Source organism: Prionailurus bengalensis, chromosome D3 (genome assembly GCF_016509475.1).
Source record: "Prionailurus bengalensis isolate Pbe53 chromosome D3, Fcat_Pben_1.1_paternal_pri, whole genome shotgun sequence".
Classification (NCBI taxonomy): Eukaryota; Metazoa; Chordata; class Mammalia; order Carnivora; family Felidae; genus Prionailurus; species Prionailurus bengalensis.
This window is the reverse complement of record NC_057356.1, coordinates 7374925-7392260: the sequence shown is the minus strand read 5'-3', so window position 1 is coordinate 7392260 and position 17336 is coordinate 7374925. Positions and strand designations below refer to the sequence as shown.

The window sequence follows — 17336 nt, the reverse complement described above, 5'->3', positions numbered from 1 at the left end:
AGAGAGTAGATTCCATGGGTTTTCTTTAATTGTCAAACTGACTTAGGAAAGGAGCCAATGCTTTTAAAGACTATTTATAGGTCTTGGCTACCTGGAGGGTGTTACCTTATCCTTTGAAATGCATCAGACAGCTTCAGATTTCGGTGCCTTTTAAGTGGGTTAGATAGCTGGCAGTGCCTTGAAAATGACTAATAATGGTCATAACAATAATAATAGTAACAGATTTATTTCTTGCCAGTCTTCGTCGGAACTCAGCAACATCTGTGCATCTCTTTCTCTTACATTTGTGGTAGACAGTTTCTATCTAGAGTCCTGACTGCAGGTATGTACTCTGGCTGGAGACCTTTGTTAATTTACTTCCTCTGTAAGCCAGATTGTCTGTAAGGGGCGGAGTCTTTCATACTTTACATAAAAATCTTAACCTCGGTGAATGTTGGAACCTACTAATTACCTTTCTGCGTAGGTGGATAAAAGTGCTAGGAAACGGCAGCATTCTTTGAGGGTAGTTATTCCTGGTGCTGATACGGTAGAAGCTTCTGACTTGTGTCTGTGGCTTAGCCACTTTGATCAAGGTGAGGGCGGCCGTTACCATCGTAGCTACGGGGTTGAGGGGTGGGTGGCTAGGTCGAATGCAGTAAAATGTGGACGGTGTTTGTATTTGGGTGTGTGACTATGTGACTTGCCGATTCTAGCTTTCTAAATTGTCTTTTTACATTGTTTTAAAACGTTAGTAGAAGTATATGGTTAGAAATGTGAAGGACACAGATGGAGTAAATTATAGAATACTAGACGGCTTCAGATGTCTCTGACATTTTAAGTAGGGTAAGTGGCTTGAATAAGTGGAGAAACATACACTGATCTGGGATGGAGATGACCCAACTGGAATGGTCAGCCCTGCCCGCGTTAATTTATTAAGCACGACTCTAATAAAAATACCAGAAGAGCTGTCTTTTGAGATTTGACAACGTGATCGTAACATTGGAACGTGGAAGAGCAAATAGGCAAGGATTCTAACAGTAAAACAAAAGTGATGGAGACCAACGTTACCTAGATAGCATATTACAAATTTATAGTTACTAGATCAGTGTGATACTAGCACAGGATTGGACATGAATCAGTGACACGAGGCCCTAGAACAGACCCTGGTGTATATTATAATTTAAGATCTGTTAATGGAAATCTCATAAATTAGTTGGGGAAGGTGAAGCAATCAGATAGCTGGTTGGAATTTATTTTGGTGAGCTCTGTAAAGAAGCAAACTGATTCTTTTCCCCAAGAGAAACAGAGTTGACTGTAAAAAGTGAAACCATTAAAAACATATGCACAAACACCAAAAGAAATAGTGTGTTCAGAAATAGCCCCAAGTACGTATGTGGGAATGAGGTGTATGATGAAAATGGTATTAAAAAAAAATTTTTTTTAGAGTGAGAGAGCAGGAGTGTGCACATGAGCAGGGGAGGAGTAGAGGGAGAGAGAGTCCCAAGCAGACTCCACACTCTGTGTGGATCCTGACATGGGTCTCCAATTCACGAACCATGAGATCGTGACCTGAGCTGAAATCAAGAGTCAGATGCGTAAGCATCTGAGCCACCCAGGTGCCCCTGAAGAGGGCATTTTAATCCAACAGGGAGGGGCGCCTGGGTGGCTCAGTCGGTTAAGCGTCTGACTTGGGCTCAGGTCATGATCTCACAGTTCGTGAGTTCGAGCCCTGTGTCGGGCTCTGTGCTGACAGCTCAGAGCCTAAAGTCTGCATCAGATTCTGTCTCCCTGTCTCTCTGCCCCTTCCCGGCTTGCGTGCGCATGCTCTCTCTCTCTCAAAAATAAACAAACATTAAGAATATATATAAAACTATATTGACACAATAAGATGTCTATAACATAAATGGTAAATGAATTATAAAACAGTATTATCCAACATTTAAATATTACGTTTATTCATATATATGAAAATATGTGTATTACAAGGACTTAAGGGTCAACTACAAAGTTGGGGATAATAGTTCACAAGACTGCCCTCACTTCTCACACCAATTATAAGTTGGAGGAATTCCCGGAAACCATCTTCAGGTTGAATAATTCTATAGAAGGACTCCCAGAACTCACTGAAAACCATTCCACTCTTCATTACAGTGTATTACAGGGAAAAGCTTCTAATTGAGTTATCCAAGGGAAGGAAGGGGTGCACAGGACAGAGTCGAAGAGGTGTTAAAGGTGATGCCCTTGGTTGTCCTCTTCTGGTGGCGTGACCTCCTTCCCACCACAGTGTGTGACAGTGCACGCAGAGCACTGCCAGTCAGGGAAGCTCACCTGAGTCGCTGGCGGTCGCAGTTTTACTTGATGACATTCTGCCTGTGTGGCCACTTTCTGGTCTCCAGTCCCTCCTGGAGATCTAGCTGATGCCTTTAGTTATCAGTTCCTCTGGAGATTGGAACTGATACTGTTTGGTGCAGAGTGCTAGAGTGAATCAGATTGTGTGAGATTCTCCTCTGACCAACGCCCCCAGGCAAACAAAGACACTACTATCAGGCAGGACATTCCAGGGGCATAGAGGTCACTTCCTAGGAGCTTGAGGGCAAAGGCCAGACTTCTCTTTGGATAGGTTATTTCTTCACTACACAATATTATCACCAGAATTTAGACGACAGTTATTTCTAGGTGGTGGAATTGCAGGTGACTTTGCTTTTGTTTTGTACTGTTTTGTATTGTTTGAATTTTCTTTGAGTGTGGGTGTATAATTCATTTTAAAATCAGTAAGACTAAAAAAGCTAAAAAAGAGATTAAAGGAAACAATCTCTGGATGGGGTAGACGGGCAGGCAGGGAAGCTAAAAGAAATTTTAAAGGAAGACCGGTAGATAGGACTACACAAATGGATAACCTACTTATTTGAAGATATGCTATATAAAGAAGTAAAACTCCAAAACTGAAGGTAAACATTTGCGGAAACATCACAAATCAATGTTATGGTGTTACCAACATAAAATAGCAAGGGAAAGACGATGGACATTTTAACGGATGGCGAAAACGGAGTAAGATTTGTAGTCTCGGTAACACGGATATGCCAAAGTCAGTTTCCCGGTGGTGAGATTGTGTCCCATTCGCAGAGGATGCCGCCCCTGGGGAAAGCTGGGTGAAGTATCCAGAGGACTCTTTGTGCTAGTTTTTGTAACTTCCTGTGAGTCTATAATTATTTCAAAATAAAAAGTTTTTTAAAAGATGAAGGGCACAGACAGCTCCTACAGTATAAGAGACACATGGCTAATGCACAGATTTTTTTTTAAGTATTAAAGTTTATTAACAAATGGTGCAAATTGAAGTGATACACCACTTTTTCTTGTTCTAAGTCTGGCCCTGTACCTGGTCCAGAGGAATCAGAACACCCTGGGATCTGGATCTAAGTTTAGTCTCTTGGCAAATAAACATATGAATCTGGCTTTAAATTTTTTAAAAATGTTTTAACATTTATTTATCTTTGAGAGATGGAGCATGAGTGGGGGAGGGACAGAGAGAGAAGGAGACACAATCCAAAGCAGGCTCTAGGCTCTGAGCTGCCAGCACAAAGTCCAGCATGGGGCTCAAACCCACAAACCATGAAATCACGACCTGAGCTGAAGTCAGATGCTCAACTGACTGAGCCACCAGGTGCCCCATGAATCTGGCTTTAAGTGATGCCCTGCCCAGCATCCCTGCTCCTGCCTGAAAGTCCAGTTATGGCTACAATCTGACGGGCAACAACAGGTTTAAAAACCCAGCAACATGGCCTGGAACTGACTGCTGTTCAGCAACGTGCCCCAGCATTGGCTGCTACTTCCTCTGCCCTTTCGTGCCTGCCTGTAATCCTCCCTGTGAGGTGGACACCGTCACCATTTTAGAGAAGGTGGAGCTTGGACGGCTCACGTGACTTGTCCAGAAGTGGAAACTACTCTCCTTGCCTTGTTGGCTTGGAAATGGTATAAGCTCGGCGGTGTGTGTCCCCTGGTGGAAGGCCAGGGCACAGGAGGGAGTGCTCCCAACAAGGACACAGGTCACCAGCATTTACAGACGGGGTGAAGAAGTCACCACTGCAGCTACTCTGATTTTGCCTGGTTTCACCTCCTTCAACTGCCTTTAATTTTTGATAGTCAATGAAATGATTACTCCCTGCTTTTTTACACAAAACCAATACAAGCCCTCACAAGGGTGTGACCACAAGCATGTCATACATGAGGGCAGATGCACCCGTATACACAGTGTGCTCTCTCTCACAACCACACACACACCTCACACACCACATACGCCAGCATACACACACACACACACACACACACACACACACACTCGCTCACCTTGTCAGTAGGACAAGACCTGAGACAAGGACCTCAGGAGTCCATATTCCTGCTTTCCCTCCGTTGCCCTCAGAGTCCGCTTCTCCAACGGGACTTTCTTTGAATGTAAAAAATAAAATAGACACCAAGCGAGCCACGAGGAGGATGAATTGCTGGTGTAGGAGAGAGGACCCATGTTTAGGCGTGAGAGCAGGGCCTGGCAACCTCACTGAGCTGCCTCTGGGAGGAGGCTCTGCTTGGGCCGGAGGCCCAGGGCGGAGGCCCACAGTTGGGCGAGTCCGTTAGACACAATGCCCTCCTCCTGCGGTGCCTGTCGCTGTGCCTGCTCCCCACGCCTTGGCTCCTCAATGAACCTTTGTCTGTTGGGAGCCTGTTAGTTTTGGCTCCTGGCAGCCTGTGGAACCAGGCCCAGATCCTAGGAAAGCCAATAGAGACCGCTCTTTTGAAGAAAAAGAGTCAGAGTCCTGGAAGAGAGACCAGTCTGAGCATTGCGCATCTACTCACTCATTAAAGAAACCACTTAATGAGCGTTATCCTCATATTTGAGTCTAGTTCACAAAATTGACTTGCACCAAATCTTCTATCTGCTCATGTGATTAATTGCCTTCCCTGATTAACTAGAAACCCTATAAGTCTTTCACTGTACCTGGTCTCTTTGCCTTATTTATTTTGAGAAAAAAAAAGGTAATAATAAATATATATATATTCTTGTATTTAAGCAGTGTAAACTAGTAAACAGTGAAAACGAGGCTGCCAACTGAACCCATTAATTCTCCAGTTGAGCTCTCTAAAGGGAAATCACTGTTTCACTGTTACCTGTTTCTTGTGTGTCTTTCTGAGATTGACAGTCTGTCTCCTCTCCCCCCTCCCGCATCCCGTGTGTCTTGTGCACATATCTTTCTGTTATAAATACACGTGGTCGCCATGCTGTCCATCTTGCACCTTAGTTTTCTTTTCACTTAATACAGCTTGTAGACCTTGCCTGTCAATCAGCGCATAAAATGTGGGGTTTTTTTTTAAGTGCCCCATAGTGTCCCTCTGTGTGCATATAGCAGTCGCTAAAGCAGTTCCCTTTGATGAATGTGTAGGTCGTTTCCAGCCTTTTTCTGCCACATCAGCACTGCTGCTTGATGTCTTTCCGTGTGTGTCCTTGTACACATGTGCACTTGAGTCTGCAGAATCCATTCCTGACGGTGGACTTGTGGGCCAAAGTGGTGTGCATTGAAAGTGTCAATAGACAGTTGTCCGCTTGCCCCCCGGCAAAGTTCACGTTGTTTTTGCCCATCGTTGTGTCCACAGCGCCAGCTGAACGATCAGACCCCTCTCCCCTGCCAGAGTGCTGAACTGTTTGGGAAGTAAAGCAGTTGGTCCACAGCAGCACTAGTCACGACAGCCGAAAGGTGAAACAGCAAACAAAGGGGGTCTGTCCATCCAGCAGAGTAGGATTCGGCCGTGGAAAAGAATGAAACACTAGCACATGGTACAACGCGGATGACCCTTGAAACCAGGGTGCTTAGGGAAGGGAGCCACACGCAAATGGCCGCAGGAAGTAGATGAGTGGTTGCCAGGGCAAGGGGAAGAGGACATGGGGAGTGACTGCTCCACGGGTACAGGGTTTCCTTTTGGGGCGATGAAAACCGTTCCGAAACTAGGTGGCAGTAATGGGTGCACAGGATTGTGGATGTGCTTAATGCTACTGAATTGTACGCTATAATCAGATGGTTAAAATGGTCAATTTTATGCTAAATGTGCTTTACTGCAATAAAAAAGTCAATAGATAGCAGCCAGAATATCACTTTTATTGTTGATCAAGCTGAGTGTATGGCTTACAAGTGAGCCCCAGACTGCCTTTCCAGGTGGTCCTGGGCCTAGGACAGGCCCCAGCCCCGCCCTGGGCTCTGTAGGAGCAGAGCAGGATGAATGGCAGCTTGCTCCCAAGAGGAGAGGAGGGGAGGGGCCTGGACCACCCACTCCAGTTCCTCGTTCTCCGCTCACTGCCGACACACACACACGTCACATAGCCGGGTGGGAGTGAGGGGGAGGCAGGCCTAGTGCCGTTTTGCTAGTGAGCATCCAGGAAGCATTTCTAGGAATGGCAAAGAAGTGTTGGCCCCGCAACAAGCAAGTATGGTTCAGTGAACAAACGCATGGGCCCCACTCCTCTTCTGGGGCCTGTAGTGACAGGCCCTGGAACCCTCTGCCTGCTTTCTTTTGGAGAGAATGGTCCAACTGGGCGTTAGAAGTTAATCCTACCTGGGATGGACAGAATCCAAAAATCCCCTCCTGGTCCCGTCCACCCCTGTTCTTTATTTCAGCTCCTATTTGTGCAAAGCTTCCATTCCAAAGCGGTCTCTTACCAGACCGCTGAAGAATTCAGAGTTTGCTAGTCCATCCAACAGCAGTTTTGAGGGAGACCTTTGTTGTACTCTGAATTTCCTGTTCCGGGTCGTGAACCTGTCTTCTAGGAGAGTGGCCCGCGGCAGGGCCATATGAAGATTTTTCATTACGGAAAGAAAGGGTTAGTACTCATTTAGTGGCTCCATGTTTACAAGCGCCTCCCATGTACCAGGCACTGTGCTGGAATGAGTCAGCCGTAGACCTTGGCCTTCTCTTAGTTTGGGGAGAATCTGGGGTCACTGTTCCAGCAGGGAGGCCCACGGGGCATGTAGGAGGGCAGTTTGGGGAGGTTAGGCCAGAAGAGGGCTTTGGTAAACATAGAAGCTGTGGTCTCAGAAATCTTTGTAATGTGTTTCTGGTTACACTTTAAAGGGAGGAATGTGGCATAATCCTGAGTTAGACCAAGAAGTACCCCCGTCAGCCATGTCTGGAAGAGGAGTTAAGCTGGGGCAGGGTTGGGGGGACCAGAAGCCCAACTACAGATGCTTTGGGGGCTACTGTTGCAGGGAGCTCTCCAGGGAGCTGCAAGTTCCCGTTTACAAGTGTTTAGAGCAGCCTTTCCTTGTATGTCCCCCAGGAAATGAGACTTTGGGTACCCCCCATGGAAAGAGTCCCAGGTTTGGTCTGTGGACGTCTACATAGGAATGTCTCCTCTTCTCCCCTTGAAGATTGGCAGGGACCTCAGAGCACCAAAGGCAGCGAGGAGATTTACAGAAATTATGCCCATATTTTCCTAACAACGTGTCTATGGAATCCTTTTTTCTCTGTAGTACCTTGATGCATAGAACCGTGCGTGTTCCTTCTTAAGATCTTGTCTTGAAATTTGTGTGGGCAAGGAGCGGTCGGTCAGTCACCGTGAAAACCATCCTTGCGGCTCTTTCACTGTCTCTACGTCTGGCGGTGGTTTAAGTTTTGGTTTTGGACTCACTTCTTTGTGTTGGTTGAGCACCACCTGTTGACTGCTGAGATATTACAGAAATCTGGGATGCTGTGATACCACTTGTATATTCTGACCTCCGGTATATTTGTGCTGAAGTTTGGCCAAATTTGACATAAACGTCAAGGAAAAGTGAAGCACTTCAGCAAGCGAGGAGGAAGAAGAAGAGAACCCCAGACTGCCCCTGTCGGATTTGGTGTCTAGCCTGTAGGGTTTGAGCTCTCTCTGTATCATCATACCTCTTCATTGTAAGTGATTGAAGCTGTCAGCATGATCTGGCCTCTTTGAGAAGATGGTCTTATGCACATGTCAGTCATTTTCTGTTTTCTTCTTCTTTTTTTTAACGTTTATTTATTTTTGGGAGCGAGAGAGAGAGAGCGCGCACGCGCGCATGTGTGCAGTGGGGGAGGGGCAGAGAGAGGGAGACACTCTCATGGGCTCAAACTCATGAACCGCGAGATCGGACGCTCAACCGACTGAGACACCCAGGCGCCCGTGAGTCATGGGTATTTTCTTTAATTTTTTGAAAACATTTTTAATGCTTATTTGTTTTTGAGAGAGAGCGTGTGTGCGCAGTGGGGAGGGGCAGAGAGAGAGGGAGACACAGAATCCGAAGCAGGCTCTGGGCCCTGAGCTGTCAGCACAGAGCCTGACGTGGGGCTCGAGCTCACAAGCTGTGAGATCATGACCTGAGCCAAAGTCGGACGCTCAACCGACTGAGCCACCCAGGCGCCCCTCAGTCACTTTTTCTTCACAAAGCAGGGGTAAGGGTCTGTTTGTATTTAACCCAATGGTTTTGTGGGTTTTTTTTTTTTTTTAAGTTTATTTATTTTTGAGAGAGAGAGCAAGAGCGAGCAGGGGAAGGGCAGCGAGAGGGAGAGAGAGAATCCCAAGCAGGCTCAGCTCTGTCAGCACAGAGCCTGTCGGGGGGCTGGAACTCACTAACCGTGAGATCAGGACGCGAGGCGAGATCAGAATTGAGTCGGATGCTTGAGCATGGATGCAGCCACCCAGGCGCCCCACCCAGTGGTTAGTTCTTAACAGACACAGCAGGACACCAGAGGTTGTTCTCTTCTCTGGGGTCCTTCCTCGTTTGCATTGTAACCCTTCTGGGCTTCTGTCCTCAGCAGCCCTCTGTGCAGGTGGCCTTTGAATCCTGGGCTTCGGTAAGAGGAAGCTGTCAGTTATAGAAAAAGTGGGTTTTTTTCCCCTTAAGGAAATAAAAAAAGAGGGAGTTTTCTAATTGTTTTTTTCCCCCTGGAACCACCTGCCTGGCTAGATACTAAGTTGCTGAAAGATCTTGCAGAGGAGGGGAGGGAGGGTTGGTTTGCCAAGGGGAGGGACCTAATCTACTCTGCTCCCCAGCCCCGTTTAAAGCACCCTGCACGCCTCCCCCGGCGCTCCGCCTCGTCCTGGAGCTCCCGACCAGGCGTGTTCTGGCTCACGTCAAGGCTGTCACAGGCAGGGTCCACTCGCCACCTTGTGGTTTAGCCCAAGTTTCCTGAGCCTCCAGGCCTTGGCTGAGATGTCACCGCCTTCAGAAAGCCTCTTCTGACTGCTCTGACTGGGATGGTTATAAGGCTGTGTGCTACCCCAGCCCTCTGTCCTTCTTTGTGACCCTCAGCACCTTGTGTGCTCCCCAGGGGCGGGGCCTCATTTCCCCATCTGCCCCTTTCCTCCGCTCGTAGCACTCGCCCTTCTCGAATGAGGGAAGGAGACCCAGTTCCTGCCTTCAAAGCGCTTGGACGGGGCTGACCTCTGCCCAGGTCTTTGTTCACTGGTATTGAGGGTGGGCCCACGGGTGTCACTTTTTTCCTCCTGTGGGGAAGGAAGAGCCACGTGACAGTGGTGGCAAACACGAAAGAAAGAACTTTTCAAGTCAGAGGGTGTTAAGACTCGGGCTTTTCAGAAGTAACTTGGAGATGGCTATTAATAACATATTTTGCTTTAGGCTTACCAGTTATATGTGTCTAAGTGTATATGTGTACATACATATGCGCCGTCACTTAATCCTTATGCACATACTCTGGAGGAGATGGTATCATCCTGAGTTATTATTATCCAGCTGTCAGACAGGTTACCCAACTGCAAAAGCTGCCCGGTGCACGTGTGATGCAGCCGAGGCTCCAGCCCTGGCCACTGGCCCTCAGTGCAAGTGGACCACTTGGAGCTGGGTTAGGAGTGCCTTTGGACTGGGGACAGGCAGCAAGGAGGGTGTGTGACAGTTTGAAACCTCTAACCCTTTGAGCTGAGGCTGCTGCTGTCCGTCCCTCCGATTCTTATGAGGGCGTCCTGTGATGTTTTCTCTCTGCGGATCGTAGCCTTCTGGCCTGTGTGATCTGAAGCCTGGCTCCCTGGGGTGAGTGGGGGAGGCTTGAGGTCTTTGCCAGGCGCATAGCCAGGGGCTTTGCTTTATAAGCCAGGTTCTCGGGTTCCGGTAAGTCTTCCTGTTTGGGTGCCGTCTCTGGAGATAACTGTTGTTCTTCCTCACGAGGTCTTTCTGAGTTGGGTCAGCAGAAGAGGCAGGGCTGTGGCTCACAGGTAGAACGCCCTGATCCCCCTTGGATGCGGACCGAAGATGGCGCCTTGCACGCCTCATGCCCTCTGAAAAAGGGAAACCCTGTGTCAGCCACCCAGAGGTGGCTTCTGTCTTAGCACTTGGAAAACTCAACTCTCCGAGAAGGCTGTGCCAGGTGGTGCGCCTCGCCTGCTGTTAGCTTGGTGTGTGGGGCTCTTTAACTCATCCGGCGAACAGTTATTACCTGAGCCCCTGCTGTATGCCAGGTTCTCCGCTGGGTGCTCAGGGTGATGACATCTCACGGGCTGCGTGGAGGTGTGGGTGTAGACATTGCTTTGTGGAGGGTAGCTCGGTGTTGCCTTTGAGTCTGAATGGTGCTCAGGGAGCCCTGAAGGGGTCGGCAGCAGCCTGGGGGAGGCCAGATGGTGTGGCAGCAGCGTGTTAAAGGACGAGCAGGTGGCAGAAGGAGCTCCATGAAGAGTGAAGACCGTGTGCGCACAGGCCTGGAGGCAGGAGAGGGCCCCACAGGCTCCAAGGCCAGTGGGACACTTGTGTGCCTGTATTGTAAGTGCCTCCTGGGGACTGGTGGCAAAGGAGACGGACCAGGTTAAAGGAGCTTAGCTTTCATTCAGTCGCCAGCAGATTTCCTTCTTTCTTTTTTTGCCCCAGCCTTATTGGGTTGTAATCGACATACAGCATTGCACAAGTTTCAGAAGATGCACGACGTGATGGTTTGCTATATTGAAAAATCAAAAGATTCTTAATTTTTTATTATGAAAAATGTAAAAGACCCGTGAAAGCCAGCAGCCTAGGGCAGTGACCACATACCCATCCTCCCGCTGCAAACTTCGCAGCCGCAGCCAGCCCTGCCTCCCCTGCGAGCCACGGCCACCATTGCTGCCACGCACACCTCCCCCTTCCCTGCTGCTGATCCCTTTGAAGAAATCCCGGAGTGACGTGTGTATTCTCTCAAGCGTAGCCTGTGGCTTGTGATAGATTACTCTAGGTCTGGAGTGATCGGGTGGCGCTTTGTGATTTTGTTTCATTTTCAGAGGAACCACTAAGTTTCCCTTCTTGGTCTTGCCTTTCAGTGGGAAGTTGGTGTCTCCAAAGTGGAAGAATTTCAAGGGCCTGAAGCTCCAGTGGAGAGACAAGATACGGCTCAATAATGCCATCTGGCGGGCGTGGTACATGCAGTGTGAGTGCTACTTGGCCTTCCGGCAGGAGGGGACTGCAGGGGCCCCAAGGTTCTAGCACCTGGAAGCCTGTGCACCTCGGGTCCCCAGAGCCCACTTTCCAGACATTGTGCCTCAAAAGGAAGCCTCTCCTGGGCAGTCTGCAGCAATAGGAAAACCAAGCCGGATCCTAACGAACTGAATACTTCTCGGCCATCAGGCACGGGGGGCCAGTCATGTGGTCATGTAGTTGCCTATAATCTGCAGGAGACAGACGTGTTAGCCAGTTGCTCACAGCATCACGTGCCCGCTGTTAGGTTAGGCGCTTGGGCCCAGTGTTGTAAAGGCAGAGGAGGAAGGAGGGGTTAGTTCTTTTCAGGGGAGTCAAGGAGGGCGTAGCAGAGAGCGACATTCAAAGAGTCAGGGAACAGTTCCTATTTTCAAAGAAGATGCAGACCCAGGCCTCGTTCTGTTTCTAGCTGGCTTTCGTGCAGGTAGATCCTGTGGCCTCTGTAGGAGATCCGCGTGCTGGGGGCATGCTTGGGTTAGGCTGGCATTTGTCTTGATAAGCCAGACTGCCTACCTTACCTATGAGTTACAGATTCTTTTCCTTTATTCTCTGAAATCTCATTTTTGAGGGAAGGAGGGCCGCACCTTGAGGGGCACGTGGACAGAGCAGGCAGGGGTTCCTTCAGGGGTCTTGGTCATAGCAATGATGTCTCCTCGTTTCTCTGCCCAGATTTGGAGAAGCGCAAGAATCCCGTGTGCCACTTCGTCACTCCACTAGATGGCTCTGTTGAAGTGGATGAGCATCGCAGGCCAGAGGTACTTGGCCCTGGACCATTAGTAGCTGGAAAGGATCCTCCCTCATGAGGAGGAAGCAGCTCTCCCAGGGCTGGGAATAGGGGGTGGATTCCGCAGCAGGGGTTCAGGGAAAAGGTCTAGCCTTGCTGCCCTGGCCGCCATGTGTCCTCGCAAGGGCGAGCATGTGACAGCCCACGGGACTCCCCTCTTCTGTGGCTGGGCTGACCTGAGGACTAAGGGGTTCTCTCCCTGGGACTTACCCTCAATGTTGGCATTTCTCTGGACGTCAGCAGGGAGGGATTTGGTCTCCTTACAAGACAGATTATCTTCAACAAAGAATGATCTCAAGGGACGCCTGGGTGGCTCAGTCGGTCGAGCGTCTCTTCTTTTTTTATAAAAAAAAAATGTTGATGTTTATTTTTGAGAGAGAGAGTCAAGCGGGAAAGGGTCAGAGAGAGGGAGACACAGAATCTGAAGCAGGCTCCAGGCTCCGAGCTGTCAGCACAGAGCCCAGCGCGGGGCTTGAATCCACAAACTGTGAGATCATGACCTGAGCCAAATTTGGACATTAACCCACTGAGCCACCCAGGCACCCCAAGTGTCTGACTCTTGATTTCAGTTCAGGTCGTGATCTCAGGGTCATGGGATTGAGCCCCATATCAGGCTCCACACTGAGTCTAGAGCCTGCTTGGGATTTCTCTCTCTCTCTCCCTCTCTCTCCCTCTCTCTCCCTCTCTCTCCCTCTCTCTCCCTCTCTCTCCCTCTCTCTCCCTCCCTTCCCCCTTTCCCCCCTTCCCCCCTCTACCCCTCTCCCCAGCTTTTATGCGTGCATGCGTGCTTTCTCTCTCAAAAAATAAAATCCTTAAAAAAATGACTTCAAGATCTTTATGTGCTGAGATAGGAAGATACTGAAACATAGTAAATGAAAAAAAAAAGTTGCACAACTGTATTTTATTAACTTTATGTTATTTTTTTAAAGTGTGTATCTAGAGGTGCCTGGGTGGCTCAATTAAGTGTCTGACTTTGGCTCAGGTCATGATCTCACACTTTATGGGTTTGAGCCCGTGTTGGGCTCTGTGCTGACAGCTCAGAGCCTGGAGCCTGCTTCGGCTTCTATGCCTCCCTCACTCTCTCTGCCCCACCCATGCTCGTGGGCACGCGCGTGCACTCTCTCAAAAATAAACTTTAATTTTTTTTAATGAAAAAGAATAAAGTGTATCTATGTGATTGTGGGTGTATAGGAAAAGTCTAGAAGGATCTACAGAAATCCTTTATTGGTGGGTACTTCTGGGAAGGAGGATTACAGTGAGGCAGGTACCCTTTACACCCTTTTGCATTGTTTCAGTGCTGTCCAAGCACATCTCACTGTTTGGATGGAATGGGAAAAATTAGAAAGTAACCCAATGAAAGACCCTTTTGAGCTGTGGGGTGTGTGATATTAGACAATATTAAGGAATATCATTTTGTTGGGTTTGGTGATAATACTGTATTATCCACTGTGAAGATTCTTCACTGTCAGACCCACAGTGAAGTATTTTTGGGTGAAATTAAATGGGTCTTAACGATACCTGGGACTCGCTTTAATATACTCCAGCCGTAAACAAAAAGCAATCTGAAAGTGAGGCCGGCTCTCTGAGGCAGTCATGATTTCTTTGTTGCCAGAGCGCTTCAGGGATATCTTGGAAGGGGCTCACGTGCATGATGGGAAGGTTGAACACTTTCCACCTAAAACTTCTGTGATTGGTTGTTTGTTTTCACCCTTCGAAAATGTGGCAGGGTCTCCTGGATCAGGCATTCACTGCTACCCCTGGCTCTCTCTGTAGGGCTCTTCCGGCACCAGGGCGGAGGGCCCTCTCCCTCTCCCTCTCCCTCTCCCTCTCCCTCTCCCCCTCTCCCTCTCTCCGTCTCCCCCCTCCCCCCCATCTCTCTCCCTCTCCCCTGCCCAAGCACTCTCTCTGACCCATGCTCCAATCCAGACCCTTAGGAACCATGCTGCCGAAGCTGCCCTTGGTCATCTGAGGTCGTGAAATAAAAGCACGTCCTTAGGTAGAGGTTGGTCGTAGCACCGGAGAGGCGGGACACGTCGGCGAATGAGGTTGTAGGCGCGTGGCAGGGCCCTCTGAGCCGCGCTGCCCGGGGCTGACTTCCGGTGTCAGACACATCTCTGTCTTCAGGCTGAGTTCTGCCGGTCAGCCTGGATGCCCCTCTTCTGACCGTGACCTGCCTCTCTTCACAGGCCATCACCACAGAAGGGAAGTACTGGAAGAGCCGCATTGAGATCGTGATCCGGGAGTATCACAAGTGGAGAACCTACTTCAAGAAAAGGGTACCCGGCTTGGGCTCCGAGAAGAGCATGTGCAGGAAGCCCCCGTAGAGGAGGGAAGGACCGAAGGCCTGTATCCAGACGCTGGCCCCCGAGGTCGTGGCTCCATTGCTGCTCCCGTGGCAGCCGGTGTTCTAGCCCAGCCCGAGCGGTGGACCTGCTTCGGTCGTGTTACCTGCGCTCTCAGTTTCTCCCGCTGCGAACCGGGGCTGTTTATTCCACGGACGCTGGTTGGGAATCTCGTCTCTGCCCAGCGTGGGCCTGGCGACGGCAGAGAGCAAGACCCCTCACGGGCCTCCCAGGGAGAAGAGGCCCGGATGGTTCTGGGAGGAGAGGCCGAGGGCCTCATCCCCTCCCAGGCCCCTGAGTGAAGCTCTTTTCTCCTCTTTTCTCCGCAGCTGCAGCAGCACAAGGATGAGGACCTCTCCAGCCTGGCCCGGGTGAGTGCACGGTGGGGCTGGGAGGACCCGCAGAGGAACCCTCCTCTGACGGGAAGCGGCAGTGATGTGGGCGGCCCCACGGGGAAGCCCGCAGCCGAAGGTGGTGGGGACACAGGCTGTCCCCGCAGCTCCAGGGGGGCCACCCCCCTTCTCACACAGAGGACATGCAGGCTAAGGAAACAGGCCAGTTCTCCCTGCTCACCCACCGCCTCATCTCTTAGAGCAGCCCTTGCCGCTCCGTAAACTAGGGTAGCACCTCCCTGCGTGATGGGATTGGGAGTTCTGAGTTCACCAGTCCCCTGGGACTTGTCCTTCCCCTTCTGTTGGCGGTAGGATGATGACATGCTTTATTGGCACAAACGTGGGGACGGATGGAAGACCCCGGTGCCCATGGAGGAGGACCCACTGCTGGACACAGACATGCTCATGTCAGAATTCAGCGACACCCTCTTCTCCACACTTTCCTCTCACCAGCCGGTGGCCTGGCCCAACCCCCGGGAAATAGGTAACCCACCTCTGGATCCTTGGCTTCCAACACGCAGCTGGTGTCCTTCTCTGCCAGCCCCGCCCCCCCCCCCCGGGGCCCCCAGGGCAGGATTTGCCTCAAGGCCATCTCTTAGCTGCTGGGCACCACTTAATTAGGACAGGCTGCCAGAAAGATTGGCCAGTGTCACTGGCATCTGAGGGTCACATGCACTGAGAGCGTGGGGACTGCAAATGGGCCTTCCTGGGCAGCTGTCACGCCTGTGGTGCCACTGTGAGAAGACGGTGGGGATTTGGTCTGAATCAGTTTGCCATTTCTGATACTGTCCCCTGAGCGGAGGATCTGTGCCTAGGCCGAGTGACAGGGCCTCTGACTCCCTGTGAAGAAAATCAGGTATTCCTGGGCATGACCTTTTACCTGGCAGCATTCAGGCATCCAGTTACCCTTCAGGGAAGAGCCCACAGACCAGCAGTTAGAACCAGGGATCTCTGCATAGCTGTTCTTGCGCTTGTTGGGATACTCACTTCATTTTTCTTATAAAAACTCACTTTCTTTCCTGCCTTCTGAAGGGGGAGAATAGCCATGAACTCACAAGAAGGTAGAAATTCCAGCCATCTCCCTGCACTTCTCCTTGGAAGAATCTGGAGTGTGAACAGGGCCAGGAGGACCCGTTCCAGGCCTTTTATGTGTTCCTGCAACATTGCCTGAGAAGGCAGAATGATGCCTCTGTCTCCTTTCTGATTCTTGCAGCGCATCTGGGGAATGCCGACATGATCCAGCCGGGGCTCATCCCCCTGCAGCCCAACCTGGACTTCATGGACACATTTGAACCTTTCCAGGGTGAGGACTCGGGGCAGGCAGAGAGCATGGCTGCCGGGATCTCCTTTTGCCCAGGACAGAGCACACTGGTGCTTCCCCTTCGTGGAGGGGACTGTTAGAATGGGCAGAGGGGAAGACTTGGAATTTTTCCAGAACTACCTTTTTTTTTGGTAGTAGTTGCAAGGTCTGGGAAGCTTTTCTGCCACACGGTTCTCTCTCAAGGGAATCGCCATTCTCATTCCTGCCGTCTCAGATCCTCAGGTTTGCCCAGAACCGTAAGCAGTTCTCCCTCTAGGCAGCAGAGGGCGCTGGCAACACAGCCGCCTCCCAGCAGTGTCCTGCAGTTAGAACTGGGCTCGTAAGAGCCCACGAAACACCAGGCCTGGGAGTATTTCAGAGCCCACACAAGTTGCCAGCATGAGCGGTTCCAATCAGAGGGCCTCTTTCTGCAGAGTTACCTCAGGGGGGAATGCCCTCAGGGGGGAATGCCATGGCACTCCTCTGGGTAAGATGGGGCTCAGTGCCCTGTTCGCTTGGATCTTAATTCAAGGATATGATGGGCACACGGAGCTCAAAGGCCCCCGCTGTTGTCTTTCAGACCTCTTCTCTTCCAGCCGCTCCATTTTTGGTTCCGTGCTGCCTGCACCTGTCTCAGCACCTGCACCAGATCCCAACAGCCCACCTGCTCAGGTAGAGGGAGTGGGGGCAGGGGGGCCGAGGGCCAGGCTAATAAGTAACCACACAGTCATAAGCAACACACTAGGGCTTGCCAGATCTAGGGCTGAACACACAACTAACGCATAAAGAAGTTATTCTGGCCCTCCTCGAAAGCACGCAGAGATATCCAAGAGGGGAGAGAGACTGTCAGTAAGCAGGCGCCCCTGCCTAAGGCTGCACGTAACCTGTGTGCCGTGAGCTCTGTTCTGACCAGTTTAGAGAGGCTTAGCAAAGAAAAACATGGATCGCTAATAAAAACAAGTTCTGTGTATTTCTCTTTTTACTCAACAATTAACAGTAGTTGGTTATCGGGTGCTGGGGCTGCAGAGCTGAATGAGGCATGGCTCTTTGCCCTCAGGGGCTCTCAGGCTGGTACCCGTATCCAGTTAGACACCAGAA

The 17336-nt window shown here is 50.3% G+C and overlaps 1 protein-coding gene across 1 annotated transcript in view; it reads left to right on the top strand.

Annotated features, from left to right (window-relative positions):
* LOC122470179 (MLX interacting protein) overlaps positions 1 to 17336 on the top strand; it is a 61237-nt gene that overhangs the window by 32101 nt on the left and 11800 nt on the right. The window contains exons 2-8 of the mRNA XM_043557510.1: positions 11267 to 11373; positions 12090 to 12175; positions 14391 to 14480; positions 14876 to 14917; positions 15251 to 15422; positions 16152 to 16241; positions 16819 to 16910. Coding sequence (XP_043413445.1) covers positions 11267 to 11373; positions 12090 to 12175; positions 14391 to 14480; positions 14876 to 14917; positions 15251 to 15422; positions 16152 to 16241; positions 16819 to 16910 — 679 coding nt within the window. The remainder of the gene's footprint in view (positions 1 to 11266; positions 11374 to 12089; positions 12176 to 14390; positions 14481 to 14875; positions 14918 to 15250; positions 15423 to 16151; positions 16242 to 16818; positions 16911 to 17336) is intronic.